Source organism: Callionymus lyra, chromosome 8, assembly GCF_982586985.1.
Source record: "Callionymus lyra chromosome 8, fCalLyr1.hap1.1, whole genome shotgun sequence".
Lineage (NCBI taxonomy): Eukaryota > Metazoa > Chordata > Actinopteri > Syngnathiformes > Callionymidae > Callionymus > Callionymus lyra.
This window is the reverse complement of record NC_141825.1, coordinates 4,445,001-4,468,143: the sequence shown is the minus strand read 5'-3', so window position 1 is coordinate 4,468,143 and position 23,143 is coordinate 4,445,001. Positions and strand designations below refer to the sequence as shown.

The 23,143-nt window shown below is 37.3% G+C and overlaps 2 protein-coding genes across 5 annotated transcripts in view; both read right to left on the bottom strand.

The window, feature by feature from the left end:
- Positions 1–786, bottom strand: part of LOC148073412 (A-kinase anchor protein 13-like) — a 79,068-nt gene extending 78,282 nt beyond the window's left edge. For 2 of the 3 annotated variants that reach the window (XM_087797376.1, XM_087797378.1), the window contains exon 1: positions 550–785. The gene's annotated coding sequence lies outside the window, so the exon portion shown is untranslated. Of the gene's footprint in view, positions 1–549 lie in introns of all 3 variants that reach the window. The other variant, XM_087797377.1, reaches the window with a different exon arrangement.
- A 763-nt stretch (positions 787–1,549) lies between these two features.
- Positions 1,550–5,475, bottom strand: ska1 (spindle and kinetochore associated complex subunit 1). Of its 2 annotated transcripts, none has more exons than XM_087797525.1 (7): positions 5,432–5,475; positions 4,844–4,929; positions 4,667–4,782; positions 3,436–3,530; positions 3,212–3,346; positions 2,970–3,139; positions 1,550–1,758 (listed from the first exon to the last, which is right to left on the bottom strand). In XM_087797525.1, the coding sequence occupies exons 2-7, from the start codon at positions 4,923–4,925 to the stop codon at positions 1,610–1,612; spliced, it is 747 nt and encodes a 248-aa protein (XP_087653651.1). In that variant the 5' UTR covers positions 4,926–4,929; positions 5,432–5,475; the 3' UTR covers positions 1,550–1,609. The 2 variants fall into 2 exon arrangements, with proteins under 2 accessions (XP_087653651.1, XP_087653650.1); XM_087797524.1 differs by having other exon boundaries at positions 4,844–4,932; positions 5,432–5,471.
- Positions 5,476–23,143: the final 17,668 nt, after the last annotated feature.

The following is a 23,143-nucleotide window of genomic DNA, read 5'->3' as shown; positions in this document are numbered from 1 at the left end:
TTGTAAGTGTTTTACTGCTCGGGGGTCTCCTAGCCTTGCTCGCCCACGTACACCACACAACATAGATCCGCCCCTGCTACTATTTCACTCGCTTTTCTTAATAGTTTTACGTGGATTTAAAAAGTGAAAAACAACTTAAAGTAACGAACACATTTTTGCGTTTAAACTCCGATGTTATCGCGAGCCAGTGCTCGAGAGGAGACAGACGCTAAGCTAATGTTGCTAAAATCACAACTGGACTCGCATTCTTCACGTTCCTGCGGTCGAACTCGAAACATGGACCAGAACCGACAACACAGACACACTTTCAGAACCGATTGTGTTTAAGAAACGAGTGATTCGAGGCAGAAAAAAACAAGAAAACAGGCAGGAACGTAAAAAACATGGGTGTAAAAATAGACCCCGGGTCGTGTTGTGTAAAGTCGCAGAAAAAAAAGATTTTCTCAGAACTTTTCCCAACATTCACTTGAGAATTAAACGATCATTTTCAGGCTCAAAAGTATCAAAACTTTGATTTAAAGCAACATTTCTGCCACTTTTCTCACTCACCGTGTCGCTCTTTTCTCAACAGCTTCGTGTTTTCTTCGTTAAAAAAGAAAAAGAAAAAATCTTCCCCCAAAATATTTCAGGAAAAGTCTTTAAAAAGTGGCGATAAATCCACGGAGTGATCCCGACAGCGCTGGACTGGTACCATTTTCCAGGGTCATCGGTTCGGTTCTGCAGTTTGTTGGGGAGACTTTGGGTCCATGCTGAGCCCCCTGACGTCGAGCACGATGGGCCACACTTCGCCTCGAACGATTTCTGTCAGCGGCGCTGTCGAAGTTTAGGAAAATAAAAGCCCATCCAAAAAAATAAAATAAAAATTTCTTCACAATTTGCTGTCTTGAATAATATTTTAGGCTCTTGTCAAATTCTATTAATGTTTAATATTTACAATCGGCTCAGAATTGTTGGTTCAAGTTCAGTTTATATTTTATTTCATTCATTTATTTCATGTATTTACTTTATTTTTCTCCTTTAAAACCTCCAAAATCGTTTGATTTCCTGTCACTTTGTTTCAAAATAAAATAATCGTTCAGCGTGACGTCACATTTAAGTTAATTTAATGGTTGATCGTTACTTTGAGGAGAAGCAACAATGTAGATTAACAATATCTATCGGTTTATTTTTCCCAACAGATAATATACTTTAAGAAACAAATTAATAATTTGAATAAATACGAGAGGTGGATTGTACAAGGTGTGGCGCCATCGTGTGGTGATGACACTAATAACGACTTCGAGCCTGTCAATCAATCGAATTGAAATATGATCCGAAACTTTACTTTTAAATCAAATTGACCATTAATTCTATGACTAGATCGAATACAATAACCGAGTAAGTAATAATTCAAGATTGAATTAATTTAAAAATCGTACTTGAATAGTTTTAGTATAATTTTGAATATTAATACTAACATATATATACATACATATACATGATATATATATTTTTTTAGATATACTCAATGTGTTAATGTTTAAAATATCAAAAAGGAAGAGAGAAATAATCATGATTTTAATTAAACATTTTATTTTGAGCATTCATTCAAGGACACAGTAGTGCTGGTTCACAGCAGCATGTAGCGCGTGCAGCCCCCCCCGCGCAGCTCCTTCAGACGCTGACAGTGTCGCAGCATATTCAGCAGCAGCTGGAACTTCTTGTCCACCTTCACCTGAGTGAACTCCCTGATGTCGTCGTCCACCACGAAGAACTGACCTGCAACATCAACACAAGCTCAGAACTCTTCACGATCTTCTTTATTTCATCGTGAAATCTCGTTTTTTTCCTCCTATTTATTTACAGATGAAAACGTTAAACGATGAATCTTTAAATAAGTATCAATTATATAGATGAATACACACATATCTAGGTTCTCTAAATCAGGGTGTGTGCTCATCAAAGTTACCTCATGCAATCACACAATTGTGTAAATGATAATATATTATTGTGTTTGACAGGAAATTCACTTAAACACACGAGAAACTGTGCAAAAATATGCAGGAAGAAAAAGAAGAATTAATTTGTGTTTTCACATTTCTTTACTCTGAAGTTCGTATGATTTATTTATGACTCATAAATATCCCACTTTTAGCACATTTTAGCACAATAATCTCAATTATATTTTTTTCCATTAATCGTTCAGCCCTGGTCACTAAAATATTGATCAAATATTAACACGTAATTAAGGAATAAGATCCGTTTATATAATACAACGAACAAAATGACTCCACGAGAGTCACAGACGTTCTCGTGAAACAACATCACGTCAGTTTTATCGAACTGAAGCTGCAGCGAGCGAGGCGCAGACGGTTTACCTCGTGTTGATCATGTGATCGAAGCTCCTCGAAAACAAATTATATTAATGCGTCATCACATGATGACATGATTTATTAAAAAAAAAATGTATTTAATAAATATAACTATAATACACGTGTGTGCTGCGCAGATGAGCCTCACATTCTTCATATTCTCGTTAAATTTAAGATGTTTAGTTAAGTTTTAGATGTTACAAACAAGCCCATGAATTTTCATTCAGACTTCGCAACCGGTCCAAAAAGGTTGGTTACCGCTGGTTTAAATGACCTGGAGGGACGGAGTTTGACACCTATGATTTAAAATAATAAAAAATAATATACTAATGCACTTTTTAATATTGGGATTTTTCTTCCGGTGCCTCATATTAATTGGTTCATTACCAAAAGTTTATTTGTGTCTACTCTTACTTTTTGTTCTCTTATGCCCAGATTTTTTTTTGTTATTATATCTTGTTTTTATACACATTTAATGTTACTTATTAACAATATTTTAGCCACATGTTGAAATTAAAAAGAAACTAATTGATCTTTTTCCTCCTCATTTTTAGCAAACAATTGCACACAAAGGAAAGTTTTGAGTCCAATGCTTCAAATCAAACCAGGAAGCACAACCTTTGGTGTCTTTGGTCTCCAGTTCTTTGAAGCGCTGCAGGAGTTTCCGCGAGTGATTGTTGAGGCTCCTGAACGGCTCCCGGACGATCTTGTACTTGGCGACGACGGCGGCGTTGATGACCTGCACGGCGTTGTTCAGCTGGTCGTACGCGGTCCGACCCTTCATGTACCTGAGGAGACAAACGTCTTCAGTGTTTCGGTTTCTCATCACTTCACCTTTTGTTGAGATCGTCGCCCCTTACTGAGGGATGCTCTCGAACTCCGGCAGAGTGATGACCGCCATCGTCCTGATGTTCCTGGTGGCTCTCTTGCCGGTTTCAGTCGACCCCTGCTGAGGTCCTGCAGCTTTGCTTTTCTCCACCATCGCCTCCACTGCTCTGAAAAGATACACATGATCATATTCTTCCTATAAAAAATCCATCTTTTCTCTTTCCTTCTCTGTATAATGAACCCCTGGTGTCCTTACTTTGTCGGGCTTTTTCTCTTGGGCATGTGAACAGGTACGTGGTCCTTCATGTGCTGCACATCCTCAAGGTTGCGCTGGTAAAGCCCCTCTAACATCTAGAGGTCATAAATAATGACAAACTTAAGCAATAGGTGTTTTTAAAGGAGCCACATTATAGAATATGAGTGTTATGAGGAGCCATCACGGGACGAATAGAAGGAGCTCAAATAAAATCATCCTCTGAACACTGTCATCAGTGAACAGAGAAGCAGATGGAGCACGAATGCTCCTCCCATGATGCAACACTAATAGACTCAGGGACTCATTCATTCCTCCTGCTATTAGATTGTTTAATTCTGAGTTTGGGGGCAGAAGTGAAAAGATGATTATATTCCATGTTAATCCTTGTATCCTTTGTCTTTGATCTACGATCTTTATTTTTAGATTTAGATCGTGTCATCTTGTACTTTCTTTTTATTGCACTTTGTTTTGGTTTCCTGAATCTATCGTCTGTGTTGCTCTGTGCTGGAAAAACAATTTCCCAAAGGAGACCTCCAGAGGGATCAATAAAGTTTTATCCATCTATCTAGTTAATCTAATTTCCATAAAATGGACCAACAAATTCTAAAAAATAAAAATAAAAAAAAAGAGAAAAATAGTCCTCGAAAAATATTCCTAATCTTTAAGGAGTTAAAAAATGAAATAGTTCCTGATCAGAAACATTTATACGTAATATCTGTGAGCGAATGCACACTTCGTACGTAAATACAATTGAGAATTTTGGGGCACCGAACGAAATACGTTGGTAGTATCGAGTATTGACAAGTGCTTTGTCTTTTGGTGCCAAAATGTGATACACAAACATTATCAAAACTTGTTCATGTGTTTTTTTATCTGAAGAAAAAACTGAATTGTGACAAAGGCTGTGAACGTCAGATTAATCTGTAACCTGTTGGGAAGTGTTCTCGTGCGCTCGACGTTATTTGTCACTTATTTTTTTCTTCAAGAACAGTTTGTAGCCAAAGTGTATATAGTAACTCAAGCTTTGTACTATGATATTTAATTCATAAATTGATTGATTAAATGGTATCAGGAAAAAAAAGCGTCATTCACGAACCGGTATCTGAGTCAATGTGCTGGTACCAGCCCTAGTTGAACAACAATCCACTTAAATATAAATCCATTCTTCAAAGATGTGGAGCCCAAGTCCTCCCCCCCCCCTGGGCCAGGTGGGTCTGAGACCCCTGATTACCTTCAGCTGCTCCAGCTGTGCTCGCTGTCGTTCCACAAAAGCTTCGAACCTCTCCAGGCGAGTCCCGAGCGACACGATCTCTTGAGCCACTTTGGTCATCTTGACCCGAGGAACGTCTGCGGGGAGGAGAGGGAACATTGAGACGAGAAAAAACAAACCGAGGCGTTTCCGCATCACCTGCCGACGACAGATCCAGCAGAAGTTGTATGGACGACAGTCGCTCGTGGAAGTAGTCGCTGACATCTTGAAGTTCACTCATCGTTCTGCTGTAAACAAACAAATAGTTTAAGTAACGTGACTGGAATATGCTTTTTTTTCCTATTTGAAATAATTAATAAATGTACTTGCTTGGTTTGGATAAAGAAGACACATTAAAAATTATTATTATAATTATTATTATATAAACATATATATATATATTTTTAATTTTATATATAATTTTAACGTATTTAAGTCACTAGATGGCGTGCGACAAAACATTGTAAATATGCAACACTCAACGATTCGACATCTGTAAAATGTTCATAGATATATAATATCAAAGATGTATATATAAATAATTTCCTATATATTACGAGAAAAGGTGACAAGCTAATGTTGATCTACGCGAGCTAGCTTGATGCTACAACAACACTGCCCGGGTTCATCACGTTAGCCGAAGAATAACAAAATACGTTATGTGACAATAAGTATGTGATAGTTTTTCATTTATAAATGTATAAATTCAGCCTTAAATTAATAAATTCAGCGTTTAAATTTGCTCACAAAGTTTGTTATGGTCGCCGCTCAGTTGCATTCGCGGGTCTGGTTCAAAATGACAGAAACGTCAAACCTGCGCATGCGTCTTTACCGGTGTTACTTCAGGGACGGTAGGAAAGTTGAGTTTCACACTCGGTTGTCGGTAATTGTTGTTGATTCTTTAGCAAAAAAACAAACAAACAAATAAAGTTGTTTGTCGTATAAATGTCTTATATCCGTTAATATAAATATAGTATTTAAAATACACACTTCATAGTCATTTTAAGTAAGATTTTAGCGTTTTTAGGTCAGTAGCAGGTATGTACAGAAGGTGGCGCTAATGAGCTGAATATATGTTATAAATCAATGTATTATCTTCTTATTTGTGTCTGTATTATTGTTTCAATACATCGTTTATAATTTAACAATAAACAGAGTATAATGTCAAAATCAACATTTCAAAAGAAATAACATTTTAAATAAACAGATAATTGAAATTTAAAATGTGGTTCGAATTACGTACTCTAATACAATTATAGCTTAACAAAATAAATGAAGTAGGGGTTAAAAAAAAAGAATACGTTAATTCAATGTCATTCAAAAATTAAATAAAGTAAGTAAATAAAGTTTTACCTTACCTTACCTTAAATAAATATTAAATCTTTAAAGTAAAATTTTTTTTAGTAGAAATAGTAAAGAAAAGAAATACATTTTCATAATATAACTGTATAAAAATATTCTTTAAAGACATATGTGATATTAAAATGAAAATAACACTATTCCGTTAAAATAATATGAAATAATATAGAGTTTTCTTATTTTAAATAGTATCAATTTAAGCCGATAAATACTTAAAAATAAATAAGAACTTGAAAAAAAGAAGAAAATAAACAACATTTATTTAAAGTCGTAAGAGAAACAAATATGCAAAAGATTAAAGAAATTCTGGTATTTTTCCAAATTAATTTAAATTAAACTGATGAAGTTCAGGGCGACACATTTCTTCAACCTCAGGTCATTTCAGAAACTTACAAGGAGATGTTTTTAATGTATTAAACTCTTTAATCGAGAATTTAGAGAAACAAAAAGTCACATTTTCATGTTCTCCTGCTTAAACAATAGCATTAGAGTTTATTTTATCTTTCATAAGAACAAAATAAAAGCCAACATGTGTATTTTATTGTTTAAAATACGACGTTTCTTGACTTAAATGAAGCTTTAAACGTCCACATGGTGAGTTCAGGAGTCTTTGTTCAACAGTAGGTCACAGGAAGTATTTAGCGAGAATAAAAGTGATGACAGGAAAGTGTTGGAGAAATAATCTTCTTTATGAACGACTGCTGAATTCTTTCTGCTGGATATAGAAGCACCGGATTAAAAGAAAGGTTATGTGTTCTTTTTATAGGAGAACGACACACACACACACACACACACACACTCACACACACACACACACACACACACACACACACACACACACACACACACACACACACACACACACACACACACACACACACACACTAGAACACAATAGAAACCACTCGGTCATTAATCATTGTCTTAATCTGGCGTGTGATAGACATGACAGTAAAATGACGCCAGTTGTTTTTCCTCCTGCACAAAAGAAAGATTTGTCAAGATACTTGAACTTTCGAGGTGACAGAAAACTTTAAAAGCAGTTTCACATGAATATTTCATCAAATAAACATCAGAGTCTAAAGTGAAACACGCTTCAAATTAAAGTTTAAAAGTTTTGACCATCTAAAGAAGGCAAAAATGATAATTTGAATTAAAAAGGCACAAGTGTGAACATAAATTATAAATGATAATGTGTTCAGTTATGATTTAAATTGTTATTATTTTTTAATAATTATAAATCAAATCTGAACCATGCTGCAATAAATATATTTATATAAATATTTTATTTTCATGAAATAAAAGTGAAACCCCAAGAAAGAATTTAAAGAATTAAAATAAGTTAAACTGTGGAAAATATTAGCACAGTAGATGTAATCTGGGTAAACCAAAAATGTAGATGATTTTATATCACAAAAGAAAATGGTATAATATATGTATAAAGATATATATATTTCATTAATGGATGATAAAGATAAGATTAAATAAAAAAACAACAACTAATTACTTCACTTTTACTATAAATATAATGTTATATATATACAGTATATATAAATCTTTTTTTCTATTATTATACATACGTACCAAAAATAGATAAATATATACATAATGTTTATTTATATATTTTTTAAATATATATAATAAATTATTAAAAACAACAACACAAACTTTTTTTTTTTGAGAGAGAGATATAAATCCAAATAAAAATAGTGATAGAAAGAGTTTGAGATAAGTGTAAGTAACTGTAAGTAACACTGAAAGTAAGAGAAACACAACAAACACACACACGTGGTGATGTCAAGCAACATTGTGATGAATATGTTTTGAGAAACTTCCTGACCTCGTCTTGTGAGTCAGTGTCGTCAGCGACTCCTTCAAGAGCCGACAGAGACGTTGACAGCACCAGTTATTCCACATGCATTTGCCCTTCGAACCTCAGGAGAAGTCTTGAGATTCAGAAATTCTCTTTTGCTGATTTATTCACTCCAGGCTTCACCTGATCCAGGCCTGGTATTCAGTCCACGGCAGACTTCTGCTGCCGTTCTCTGTACATGAGAGCGCAGACCTCCACCAAGCAGCTCACTTACACCCATATTGTGGTTTTTAAAACCAATATCACTGCAATTTTTATATTTCATATGAATAACCTTTTCAAGCATGTCAAATATAACCAACAGTGATGAGCTCCCTTGGACAGCAGGTGGCAGTAGTCTTCTGAAACACACACACAAGAAAACAAAAGCCTAAAAAGTTAACTCCAGAACACCTGTCATTTACATTTGACCTCCTTGACAGAGGGAATGAAAACGAAAACTTCGTCAAACACACGCTTAAAACCCTCAACTTTTTTAGAAAGGTTTATTTTTTATTCTCTTGATTCTCTGCATTTTGTTTCCAGGTTGCCCACGGCAAAATATCACAACCACTGCTGTGAGTCCGACGAAGTAGTCCCGGGTTGAATTCCCTTGTGTTGACATCTCAGATTTTCTTCAGCAAAAAACAACTTTGACTCTGAAAAAAAGTTTTGTAATTTAAAACGCTCTGGTCTTAAACACCTGCCTAAGGGGTGTTGGTTCAAAGGTGTCATGGGAGCAGCAGAGTACCACACAGTGATGACTGGGAGACTATTATTTGTATGTTATTTTATGTTATACATTCTTTTAAATGTATTCCATTCAATTTTTGGCCTGAACAAAATCAAAGTTAATGAAAGCTGAAGGAAAATTCAGTGTATTTTCTCTCTCTCTCTCTCTCTCTCTCTCTCTCTCTCTCTCTCTCTCTCTCTCTCTCTCTATATATATATATATATATAAACACACTGAACAAATATATAAATTTATATAAAAAATGAACTGAAAGATTCAATAACCTTGTAAAAGATTCTACATACACAAAATGATTTCAGTTATTTTATGTTATACCTGTTTTTAAATGTATTCCATTCCATTTTTGGCCTGAACAAAATCAAAGTCAATGAAAGCTGAAGGACAATTCTGTGTATATTGTATATATATATATATATATTCACTGAACAAAAATATAAACTAATATAAAAAATGAACTGAAAGATCTAAAAACAAATCTACAAACACAAAATAATTTCAGTTCATCTAATAAAAAATGGGAGCAAAAACAAAAGTTTTTTGTTTCTATTTTTGTTCAGTGTACTTGGCGAATAAAGCTGGATTTGAAAAGCAATAAAACTTTGCAAAACTTGATGAGAAAAGGCCGATATTTCTACCTCTTGCTAACACGAAGCTACCTTTGTGTCATACAGATTATAATAATAATATTAATAATAATGTCTATTTATATAGCGCCTTACTAGACCAGGGTCACAAATACAGATTATAGTAAAGCCGGTCATAGCAGGAGGCCGTGAACACTGAGTCTGGTTCTGCTCGAGGTTTCTGCCTTCTAATAGGAAGTTTTTCCTTTATCCCGAATGGAATTTCTCTCCCTTATGAACTCGAATAACCTTCTTTTATTCACATCCTCCAACAGTGTGTGTCGAGCAAAGCCGAGAGCAGCTTTACCTCTTAAGATGAATTACTGGATGTGAACAATAAACACAACAGAAAAACCTTAAAAGTCCGTCGTAAAGAATACATGATGTGTGCACAACTGCCGGAGCAGGAAAGTTACTTCTTAAAACCGAGCCTCTTGTAAACACAGGATTAGACTCTTTCCTCCTGCGTTTTCCATTCGTCTCGCCTCGTCTGGGTCCGACCGGAGCGACAGCGGCTCTGGTGACGTTGGTCGCCATCCATCAAGTCCAAGTGTGTAACGTTAGCCAGCGTCGCTGCTCTCTGCGCTCGCCATGCCACTCATGGCTCAAATAGCTTTTTTCCAAACGGCCTGAAACCCGAGCCGCTCTGCAGGACCGCCGCCTGTTTCCAACACAAGCTGGAGAGTTAACTTCCCGACGGCCAGGAAGATAAATGAAAGAGCAGCGGCCAGAACATTTCTTTGAGCGGAGAAGTGGTTTGTTCTGCAGCTTTACAACCGGACGCTCGCAGGTTCCAATCCTGCAGGAGGCAACTTGGGGTTTAAAGTCTCTGTGTGTTCTCGCCCTTGTGTGGCTTTCCTCCGAGGACTCTGGTTTCCGCCCACGGTCCAAAGTTCAGATGTTGATTGTTGACTCTTCATATTCAAAGTCAAATTTTAAATCAATTGATAATGATGATGATGAAGAAATAAAACGATCTAGTTCAATGTAGGTCATGGTCAGTCCTCATGTTCCTCTACCCCAAATGAGGTTTAGGCGGACGGCAAAAAAAAAGTGACCTCCGAGGTCGGTGGAAGTCAAGGTTTTCGGAACGTTACTGTGGACAAACACAGACTGAGGCTGCCGTAATTTCGGGAGGTCATGGAATGTCGTCTGAACTTCCCCCTTTTGTCCGAACTGCCGCTACGAGGTCGCGAAGGTGGCACAAAAAAAGGTTTGAAAACTTAACCTCTGAAGCCATTTTGTTCTCAAATCGGCGTAGTATATGTAAGTATTGTATAGGCAATTGTATATATAGTATTCAGGCTAAAGTTTTCAAATCATTCAAAGAGTTTGCTCGCGACTCTTCAAGTCTCTCTCTGGAAAATCTGGGAAAAATTCTGTCATTTCTGGAAAATTTGAGGTTACACAGAAATCAATGTTGTCTATGCCCAAGTCATGAAGACTGTCGGGATCTTGGAGCAGGATGAATTGTTTTTTGTTTGGATTAGATTAGATTAGATTAGATTTGATTCGATTCGATTAGTAAATAGATAAGTAAGTTGTTTTTTTTAAAGTTATTTCTAAAGCGGCTTTCTAGAACAGGGTCACAAAGCGCTGTTCAAAAACAATATACAGTTATTTCTCTCCTCTGGTCCTGAAGCGTGTTCAGGAACCATCAGTAGATTCTGATCCACAGACCTCAGAGCCCGAGCTGGGGTGTAAGTCTGGATCAGATCACTGATGGAAGGTCTGACCATGAATAGATCTGAAAGTAAGAACCAGAATTTTAAAGTTGATCCTGAAAGAAACTGGAAGCCAGTGAAGAGTTTTAAGGATCGGGGAAATGTGAGTTCTTCTACTAGAGCGGCTTAAAAATTTGGCTGCAGAGTTTTGTGTGAACTGCAGGCGAGACAACTCCTTCTTGTTAAGACATGAAAATAAACTGTTACAATAGTCTAAACGAGAAGACACAAACTACTTACTTACCTACTTGCATAAATTACAAGCTCCAGCTCATAGTTTGACTTCATTAATCCCTTTGGAGATCTCCTTCAAGAAACATCTGAAGACATTTTCCTTTGTGCTTTTCCTTGATTCTCTGAGACTCCTGTGTTTGTTTTATGTGTCTTGACCTTGTATAGTATATATTTTAACTTCTTATTATTTGTGATTGTTAAAGTGCTATGTGACCCTGGTCTAGAAAGCGCTCTACAAATATAAATTACTTACTTACTCACTCCTTCGGGAAATTGGGTTTGTTGTTCACAGCAGAGGATAGTTTCATAAAAACAAGAACAAAGGGAAATACGCATAGAAAATGACACAATAATTAACATAGGTACTAAGTTTAGGTACTAAGGCCGCCCCCAGGTCCTAGCTAGCATAGCCAGCTAGTCTATAATAAAATAATAATGACATATTAATGGAATTACAATTGAAAATATTAAAAATTGAATTATCTTTCAATTATTTATAATTATTTGGAGATGGCTTGGCTTTTATTGAAGAATTTTAGAGAAGAATTCTAGATCTTCCGCCACAAACCAAATGCTCAACAAAAACAATGAGATACATAGTAAATAATCAGGTGTAGAAGTAAACATTGGAAGTTGAATATGAATTACTGACACTGAAATGTTACAGCATCAAAATCTGACTTTAATTTCAAAATCCCTACAATTTCAAGCACTTTTTCAGTTTTTGTTTTCTTACATTCAGTGTAAAGTTACATTAAATTTTTTTTACTGTTAATTACTGTAAAATAAATAAATAAAATTCCAATGTTAAAAAAAATGTCTGTGTTAACATTCGTGTTTGTAACGTTGATTAATAGATATGAATCGACAAATCACACGTAGAATTTTTAATCATTTAATTTTTACATCGATTTATTTTGACAATTCGTTTAATTACATTGAATTTGTTTCTTGAATTTTACACTGAATTCATTTAACCAAAAAAAACAACAACAGTGCTTGACATTTGATGGTTTTTACATGTTTAAAGTCTTATTTTGATGCTGTAAAATGTTAGAAATTCAAAGTTTGGACACATTTACTCCCATCATCAGGTTTCTAACGCAACATGAGCCAAACGCTGCTGAATAATCACGTTTCTCACTCTCTAGAAACCCACAGCTGAACTTTTGCGTCGACGCCAACATGTGCACATGATTGACTTGATTGACTCCTAAATCATACAACAGATCTTTCCGTTTATTGCCGTCTTCAATTTCATTTCTTGTTAGCTTCCGTTAGCATCGCGGCGCTGCCAGCTGATTCAACGCTTCCTACGACGTGCTTAAATCAATATGACGAAGGATTTCGGTGAACCTTCCAAGCTATGCTTCCACGTCCGGCGTGTTCCTGTCAAGACTCGAGAATTTCCTTCGTAGGCTTCTTAAATTAGAAGCGTGTTTTATAACGCTAATCAACAACATCTCATTTCCATCAGAGGTTACACTTCGCTGGCTACACAAATGCGTCTTAATTACTTGACCACGATCCAGATGGAGTGATGATGAAGCGGAATTTTCAATCAGAACCGCGTCCAGCCAAAAGCTATTTTCAGCCGCCTCGACGGCATTCCGCTGGGAAAACTCTGCACATTTGCAAGAGGGCAAGATTTACTCTGATCTTTCTCAAACGTTCCAACGGCGTTTCTTGTTTCCGGTTGAAGTCGGCGGAAATTTTGACGTTGTGACGGTTGTTAAAGGCTGAAATATCAAACCAATACGGAGATAAAGGCGGTGAAATGCAAGTCCTACAGATGGAAAATAGCATTGTGCTAAATCTGGTGCATCTTTTTAATGGAACTGCACATTGTCCTTTTAAATAAACTGAACTGAACTGAAGTCAGACTTGAGGTTGTGATTTTCCCTTTAGGTTGTTTGGATGACAGAAGGTAGACGAGGTCGGTGCCAGGGATCAGAGGAGCGGACGAGGGGAAGAATAGAAGGTTAGCAAGTGATTGTTGAGAGTTTCAAGTTGAATCAGCCAGTGTTGCAAACTGGGTAATACATCAAAATTATAGAAAATGTATTTTATTTTTTTGTAGGAAGTTGTCTTAAAACTGATATTGCAAAAACATACGTTATTTTTTAAATTAAAGGGATAATATAGATACTGATACGAAACTCAAGTTTCTTGATATTAGAAAAAACCTTTAAAAAAGTGTTGAGATAATTTAATGATAAAAAAAGTTTTTAAAATAACTCATGACCTCCTTTTTCTTTTGTTTATCTGCAGTCAAGTCATGGAGGTCACACTAAGGTGTTCCCCGTTCCTAATAATAGGGTCTCGGTCTGAACTTACTAACAACAGAACAAAAGAAAATTAATACGTTTATATTTATATTTTTATAAGTTTAAGCTTAAATATATTTATTTTGTTCGATTGGTTTAAGTTTGTCTTTTTGCACAAAGTCAACTGAGCTCCAGTCGCTACATTAAAATGAACAAACATTTTTGTCTATAACTCTAATAACCCCAACCCTTAGTCGACCTGAGGGTGAGTAGAAAATAAGTGAAATTTTCGCTTTAAGACCGTAAGTGTCTGAATGTCTCTTTGACCACTTTCTTGTGAAACGTTCAGCCGGTGGAAAGACCCAAGACACAGTGAAGATATCGGGTTGACCTGGGAACACTTCAGTGTGACCCCCATGACTTGACATTTTTATTATTAACTCACCTCGTTTTTTAAGGATGTTTTCTAGCGTCGTGAAAAACTCTTATATGCAAACCAAAAGTACTTTCAAATCAGTAAGTCAACTGTTAAACAGCAGTTTCTTTAAGTCAAAGGTGGAAACTTGACACCGAAAGAGGATTTCAGGGTGTATTAAACTCCTAGTTTCGTTCGAAAGTTGATATCGTCACGAAAACATCCTCAAGGTCGACAGTAAAGAAGTAGGGAGTGATAGTTTTTCTTGGAAGATGAGTCTGTCACCATCTGCCACTAATCCCAGGACTAATCTCCACGTACAACATTGATGTTGAGTCCGGGCCCTTGGACCTGATGCCACCGACCGATACCTGTCGAGCGCGTGTTCGGAGGCAACTTGAGACGCGAGCCCAAATGTTCAACATACCAAGATGATGCTGTGTTAAATCCTGGAGATGACAAGTATGTCTGAGTGACGGTCTCTTCTTCAGCTCTCTAAACAAAAACGCTCCAGGAACGTTCGTCTTCATCGTAGAAGTAACTAGGGCGACCGCGGGGGGCCCTACGAAACAGTCATTATCTCACCCAGGATTACTGTGTTTGGAATCCCACTAATTCCCCCAAGTTTGGTCTTGCACATAAGTTAACCACTTTAAGTTTGACTCTTTGAGAAGCAGCTCTGTCAAGAGTGGGAACCCCAACTGAAACCTGTAAACACAAAATGAACTGGACATTAAGTGGTAATCGGAATCAATGCCCCTTTTTCATCGGCTTGTCTTTGACCTACTCTACTCAAGTCTGTTTTGTGTTGCATTACGAAAGTCCAATACGTCGAAGCAGACACTGGCGACCTGAGCCGACACTAAAAGGGTGACCGACTGGCCACTCATTGGTCAGAGAGTCACTTAAAGGGCACCTAATGTGAAAACTCTCCTGACTTATTCACATGTTGTAAATGTTGAAGTCATCTTCTTCAAAATGCAGTAGTTCATTCATCATGACGTTGCTCCGTTTTGAAGTTATTACTTAATAAAGTTCTCTACCGTCTGAAATCTCACCAAACAAGATTACGGTTTAAATTAAACATTCTGACATCACTCTGGTGCAGGTGTCCTCCCCTAGAAGCACTAAATCAGTTAAGAACCTACATGTTAATAAACAAAATAAATATTTATGTAAACATGGTGAGAGTTACTTCTGCCTTTAGGTGTTTTTGTAATGTGTACATTAAGCAGCAAACCTTATTTTTATTATACATTTTTAATGTACAAAACGGGAGTTTTAGGGGTGAGTCCTTGAATGCAACTCGTGTTCTTGTGACCAATCAGAGCAGAGTCGGCGTGGTTAGTATGCTAGAAGTTAGTATGCATCAGTATAGTGTACGTACTAACTAGTATGCAAATTCTCCACAGATAGTATGTCTCAAATCAAACACTGCTGCTACGCACTAACAGGAAATGACGCGACAGCTTCTTCTTCTACTAATATTTAACGATGGTTGCAAACAGCTGTTGGAACGCTATCGACACCTGCTGGCAAACAAAATATTGGCGAGACATTTACGCTGGTAACAGCACCGAAGACATTTTATCCTCCTATTGCTGGCTGAAAATGCACCTGTAAGTATATGCATATATATGGATATATATATATTAACTTCCCTTTACAACGTCACTAAGTTGGAGCCATTTATGGTAGAAAGTGTCCATCGATCCATACTCAGTTTTGTGGGCGTTTTAGTGACAATTTAGTGTGCATGGAGCACTAAATTTCACATACCAAGAATTGAGATGCACTTACGCACTAAAAATACTAACTTTGAGTACGCAAGTATGCGATTTGAGACACAGCACTAGTCTCAGCTGAACGGCACATTTTAAGTGGGCGGGGCTTAAGCGTCGTTGTAATGTAAATTTCTTTATTAAATGAGAGTTTTGAGCAAAAACAAACATACTGATGAGTATAATAGAGGTCCTAGAACAATTTAAGACACACTTAAATCAACACATTAGGTTCCCTCTAAGAATCATCAGCACGATTCCAGACACAAGACACTAACCCACTCGTTCCTTAAAACCACTGCAAGAAAGAGTACGGTGTGTTCGTCCAAAAAGTTGTTTCGACGAGGTCTAGACCTTCTTTGTGTCTGGAAAGTACACCATTGCCTTCAAGAGTGTCGTCAAAAGAACCTTTAGAGTTGCACCACCTTTACTATAGCCCTAAGTGGGCAGTTGTTAGCCACCTCAGTTACCGACATCAGCTTCCCTAGACTAGAGTAAAAACTTACCGGGGTCACTCATAAAACGACATCCATGCACCCTCTCCATCACCTCTTTCAGCTTCCTTTTCACACTTTGCGACTTCCCTCACTCTATCATTTATACAGTATTAAGTTCCACTGGTGTTTCCAAAACAAAGGGTCCGGCCAAATGCTACTGATAGATTATCTGTCCATCAACACCACAATAACACCTGATATCAACAATGAATCAGAGCCAGCCCCCCCCCCCCCCCCTTTGAAAGCACCCGACAATCCTGTTTTATTGCAAACCATTTGTACCTATTCTGGAACTGGAACTATTTATGCTGCGCTGCAGGGAGCTAGCACTGTTGGACGCGGACCATATGGAAGGAGAGGCTGCAACATTAGACTCCTGGAATCTCTTCAAAGACAAATGAACACCACGGTGCATTCCCTCCACTTACTCCGGTGACCTCCCCTGCAACGTTCCCTGTGTGTTGTACACACTCACGCAGGAGCCGGGGCTCGGTGTCTTTTGCAAGAGGGTTGCCGATCAGAACCGGCGGACGCTCCTGTGACTCCCACCGTTGACAGGCGTTGATTTACGTGCGCGCCCTGCTCTGTTCACATTATACGACACTTTCATGTGGGCTCCAGGTTCACCCGTCGGTGCAGTTTGACATTTGAGTTTTCGACCAATGGCTGCGGCCAAAAGGCAGTGGGGCAGTTTTTAAAACTCCGGCAGGTGCTTATAAGTGCAGCGCACAGTTGCTCAGCCGGGGCAGGGACTCGTGTTCAAGCATGAAAGAAGGAAGTACAGCTTGAAAAGCACACTTTTTTTTTTATAAATAAAGAAATATTAGCTTCGACACACGGAAGCATGTTTCGCTATGGTCGCAACAACTTCACCTGGAACGGGACCCTGAGGGAGCTGGAGGGGAGCTACAGGTCGCACTGCACAGGTGAGCAATCAGGCGATTGAATTGAGATCCGCGATCAATCGCTTGAGGTTTTTATTTCTTGGGTTGAGCTATAGATTCTTACCTGGGCAAAGACAAAAGCCTGAAAATCCCCATATTCCCCTATTTTATCCTAACTTTGTCATTGGAGGTAATATTTGTAACCCTCTCCCAGAAAGTATCCCGGCGATGCCACTTGTTTCTAAATGTGATGGTACGACTCCTCAGGTTGACGGGCTGTCAGATCAGAGCGAGGGGCCGGCGTAGCAAAGTAGCAGCAGTGAGTCTTTACTAGGGTACAAGAGTGTACCACGGTGGGAGTTAAGACGTCAGAACTTCAACCGCAGATGAACCGCTCTCTGCAAACATTTGTCGGGAGTTTTACTGACCTTTCTTTTAATCTCTGTGCAGTGGCATTAAGCAAGGCATGGTGGGGTGGAGGGTGTGGGGTGGGGGGGGGGCAGATGGCAGGCAGGTGCTGTCACCCGTCAATCCTGTACCCACTGACAAATGTTGCTCTAATATTTCTGACGGAACAAGAGGCCATGGGTCACCGAAGATAATGTATCATTTAGATTAACTTCATTAATCCTTCTGGAGATCACCTTCGGGAATATTGGTCGTCCAATTCAAATCATCGTCAATCTTAGACAGAAATGAACTAAATCTAACAACAGGACTTCATAATAATTAACTGTATTTTAGCCTACAAATTCACAATTAGCAGTACCTTGTTACCTTCGTCAAATAAATGTGACAAAAAAATGGACAAGATGCACTTTTTGTATATTTTTTTTGGAGTATTTTTTTCTTTTATACATACTTGTTTGGAAGCAGGATTAAAACACATTCTTGTTGAGATTAAAGCAGTACTACATACAAATTTGACTCAACTATTTTCCACATTTTCTTTATTTATTCGTTTAATTTTGAGCAGTCATGAAAACTATCCTTTTCAACAATGACCTTGACTATGTAACCTTCACCTGAATGACCCTTCCAGTAACCACCAAATTGCACAAAGGCAGTGAGTACTTTCAGAAGGAAGTACTGGGATACTTTTTAAAAGTTTCCACAAAGTTAAATCCTCTCGTTTTGAAATCAAATGCTCGAGCGAGACTGTTGTGGTGGAGTTTTCAAGACATAACAAAGGGGGAGTTGTAACATCCCTGGAAACCAGAAACAAATATTTTGAATCTTCTACGTAATTATTTTGATTTAATATATTTGCGTGAAAAATGTACCTCAAAATCTTTCCATTCATTCCAAGTCCTATTTTTAGAATAAAAGAGCAAATGGAGGAAGATTTTTTCGCTGAGGAATTGCTCTCAACTATTTTCCACTTGTGTAGTCTGCATGGACGTCTGTATGTACGAGTGCATGTTATCTTGCACATGTGTGTGTCAGCAAGTGGTGGTCGGGGTGGCGGGGGGATCGCTCATGGTTGTATCATGTTAAGCTTCTATAAGAAGATCTCCAAGAAGTGAAGGCTCGGATCGTTTTTCCGTTTCCACCCAGCGTGAACAAGAAAATAAATCAGTTGGGGAAATATTTTGTGTTACTTATGAAGCATTAAGTGCGACATGTGCAGCGAAACCATTTGTTCTTATTCGTCATGTCGCACACGAGCTCCACCGCGCCAGCGTATCAAGTCATTAATGCTCTCTCGTCCATCTATCCTTCCATTCCTGTCATCAGTCATTTACTAGAACACAAATAGCAACCGGTCTGCGACCAGCAAGTATAGCATCGTGTGTTAAATGTCCTTCACTCGACATTCTTCTTCATTGTAACACTTTCTATCATGTGTTATGTCAGTTCACTTCACCACTATCTCACTACCAACAAAATCATCAAACTGCTGGAGACCTTGGCTCCCGCAGGGCTGTGATTCATCTGCTGTCTGTGATTTGAATTAAAGTAACTAAAATGTGTTTGTAACAGAACATCGAAGTGTTACTGGGTGGTATTTAAAAGTACAGGACGAACATAAATAAGAATTTTAATAGATAAATACAACTTTTATTTTGAAAAACATTGAGTTCAGTATCAATAGCATCATTTGAATAATTGAATGAGAACATGAACATATATAATCAGGTGACATAAATAATGTTTACATTATGTTCACGTGACAAACATGATGTTCACATGACACATATAAAGGAACATATGACAAACATAATGTTCACATGACAAACATGATCATCACATGAAAAACATATTGTTCACATGACAAACATGATGTTCACATGACAAAAACAATGTTCACATGACACACATATTTTTCACATGACAAACATGATGATCACATAACACACATGATGTTCACATTACAAACATAATGTTCACATGACAAACATGGTGATCACATAACACATGATGTTCACATAACAAACACAATGTTCACATGACACACATGGTGTTCACATGACACATATGAAGAAACATATGACAAAATAATGTTCACTTGACAAACATGATCATCACATGACAAACATGATGTTCACATGACAAACATAATGTTCACATGCCAAACATGATCATCAAGTGACAAACATGATGTACACATGACAAACATAATGTTCACATGACAAACATGATCATCACATGACAAACATAATGTCCACATGACAAACATGATCATCACATGACAAACATGATGTTCACAGGAAAAACAATGATCTTTAGACACACTTGCTGTTCACATGACATAAAGGAACATGTGACAAAAAATATGATCACATGACACACATGACATTTAAATGACAATTATAATGTTCACTTGTCAAACATAATGTTCACATGACAAACAACATTCACATGCCAAACATAATGTTCACATGACAAACATAATGTTCACTTGACAAACATGATCATCACATGACAAACATGATGTTCACATGACAAACATGATCATCACATGACAAACATGATGTTCACATTACAAACATAATGTTCACATGACAAACATGATGATAACATAAAACACATGATGTTCACATAACAAACACAATGTTCACATGACACACATGATGTTCACATGACACATATGAAGGCACATATGACAACATAATGTTCACTTGAAAAACATGATCATCACATGACAAACATGATGTTCACATGACAAACATAATGTTCACAAGACAAACATGATCATCCCATGACATACATGATGTTCACATGACAAACATAATGTTCACATGACAAAATGGTGTTCACTTGACAAACATGATGTTCAGATGCCAAAAATGTTGTTGACATGCCAAACATGATCATCACATGACAAACATAATGTTCACATGACAAACATATGTTTCACATGACAAACATGATGATCACATAACACACATGATGTTCACATTACAAACATAATGTTCACATGACAAACATGGTGATCACATAACACATGATGTTCACATAACAAACACAATGTTCACATGACACACATGGTGTTCACATGACACATATGAAGAAACATATGACAAAATAATGTTCACTTGACAAACATGATCATCACATGACAAACATGATGTTCACATGACAAACATAATGTTCACATGCCAAACATGATCATCAAGTGACAAACATGATCATCACATGACAAACATGATGTTCACATGACAAACATGATGTTCACATGACAAACATGATCATCACATGACAAACATGATGTTCACATTACAAACATAATGTTCACATGACAAACATGATGATAACATAAAACACATGATGTTCACATAACAAACACAATGTTCACATGACACACATGATGTTCACATGACACATATGAAGGCACATATGACAACATAATGTTCACTTGAAAAACATGATCATCACATGACAAACATGATGTTCACATGACAAACATAATGTTCACAAGACAAACATGATCATCCCATGACATACATGATGTTCACATGACAAACATAATGTTCACAAGACAAACATGATCATCCCATGACATACATGATGTTCACATGACAAACATAATGTTCACATGACAAAATGGTGTTCACTTGACAAACATGATGTTCACATGACAAACATGATGTTGACATGACAAACATAATGTTCACATGACAAACATGATCATCACATGACAAACATGATGTTCACATGACAAACATAATGTTCACATGACAAACATGATCATCACATGACAAACATGATGTACACATGACAAACATAATGTTCACATGACAAACATGATCATCACATGACAAACATAATGTCCACATGACAAACATGATCATCACATGACAAACATGATGTTCACAGGAAAAACAATGATCTTTAGACACACTTGCTGTTCACATGACATAAAGGAACATGTGACAAAAATATGATCACATGACACACATGACATTTAAATGACAATTATAATGTTCACTTGTCAAACATAATGTTCACATGACAAACAACATTCACATGCCAAAGATGTCATGTTTACGTGACACACATGGTGTTCACATGATACACATAAAGGATCCCATGACATGAATAATGTTCACATGATGTTCACATGGCACATATAAAGGATCACATTACAAACATAATGTTCAGATCACAAACATAACAGTCACATGACACACATAATATTCACATGATACAAATAAAGGATCACATAACAACCATAGGAGTAACATGACACACATGATATTCATATGATACTAATAAAGGATCACATGACACAATATTTGGAATTTTTTGGCAGGTCCCTACAAACCTTCAGGTGACCTGAATGCAATTTCCTGTTTGGACCAACATTTCCTCCCGGCCTCGTAACTCTGGTGGTTTATCTTCAAGGTGCTGTAAAAGCAAACTTGACTGAGGCTGTGTAATGTGAAGCCTTTTGTTGGTCTATGTTTGGGAAGGAGCTGTTTACGTTCACAGCTAGTGAACGAGCCTTTTACGAGGGACGGGAATAGTCGACGCTGGAAACGGCTTTTTTTTTTTTCTTTTACTCTTGAAGCATTTCTGCTCCATCCTGGAATGTTAAGTGGTTTCACCTAAACCTCGGAAGTAACGATCACGTCGCGGCCCGTTGCAAACAAAGTCACGCACACTCTCTGTGTGTGGCGACTGTGGAGGGAATCTGGGGTTCCAGGCGTGAGCGACCAGGACTTATATCCAGGCTCCTTTTTCATGTTATTCATTTGAGCGTTTTTTTTTTTCCTTCACCACCTTCTCTCCGGACTTTAACCTCTCTCTCCTCTCTTCACGGATCTCTTGTTCTCCTCGCAGACTTGAAATAGTTTTTCACGGCATCTTGGGACCACGTCCTGAAGGCGGGTCACTTGTGATTATATTTGTGACGTAAAAGAGCAGCGACATGTTGGGATTCTTGGGAATCCTGGACTGAAGTTACCTCTGAAGAAACCAGGTCCGATGCCACCCTGCCTGCACTCTCTTCTTCGCCTCCCTCGATCACAGAACGTAGCAGATGTCAGTATTATCTGCGACACAAACACTGACCTTCGACTTATTTGTGTTGTGTTCATCTTGTGTTGTGTTTGCATCGTTTTGACATTTTCTTTCTTTTTTTTTACATTTCATTTTTCTTTTTGTTGTGTTTCTTTTACATGTGTTTTCATTTTTGTGTTGACATGACCCTTTATTTTGTCTGAGTTGTGTTTCTTCTGCATTTCATTTGTGTTGTGTCTATGTATGATTGTGTATCCTCTATATTGGATTTGTGTTGCATCAAGTTTACACTGGTATTGTGTTTACACTGCATTGTGTTGAATTTGCCGTTTTATTTTTGCTTTTGGACTTTTTGTTTGTGTTGTGTTACACTTGCAATTTTTTTTTTTTGCGTATACTTTTGAGTTCCAGTGCGCCTCGTGAATTCTTTATTTTTCTGCGATCACAAGACTACATATTTTGTGTAGACCATCAAACTTACTTTACGATCGAATGTTTAAAAAAGCAATCTGAGGCTTTTATTATGTTGTACTTAATGTAATTGTACTGTGCGTCCAAAAGAGTTGTCAAGCCTTCAAGGACAGTTGTCTTTCGACTCAGGGC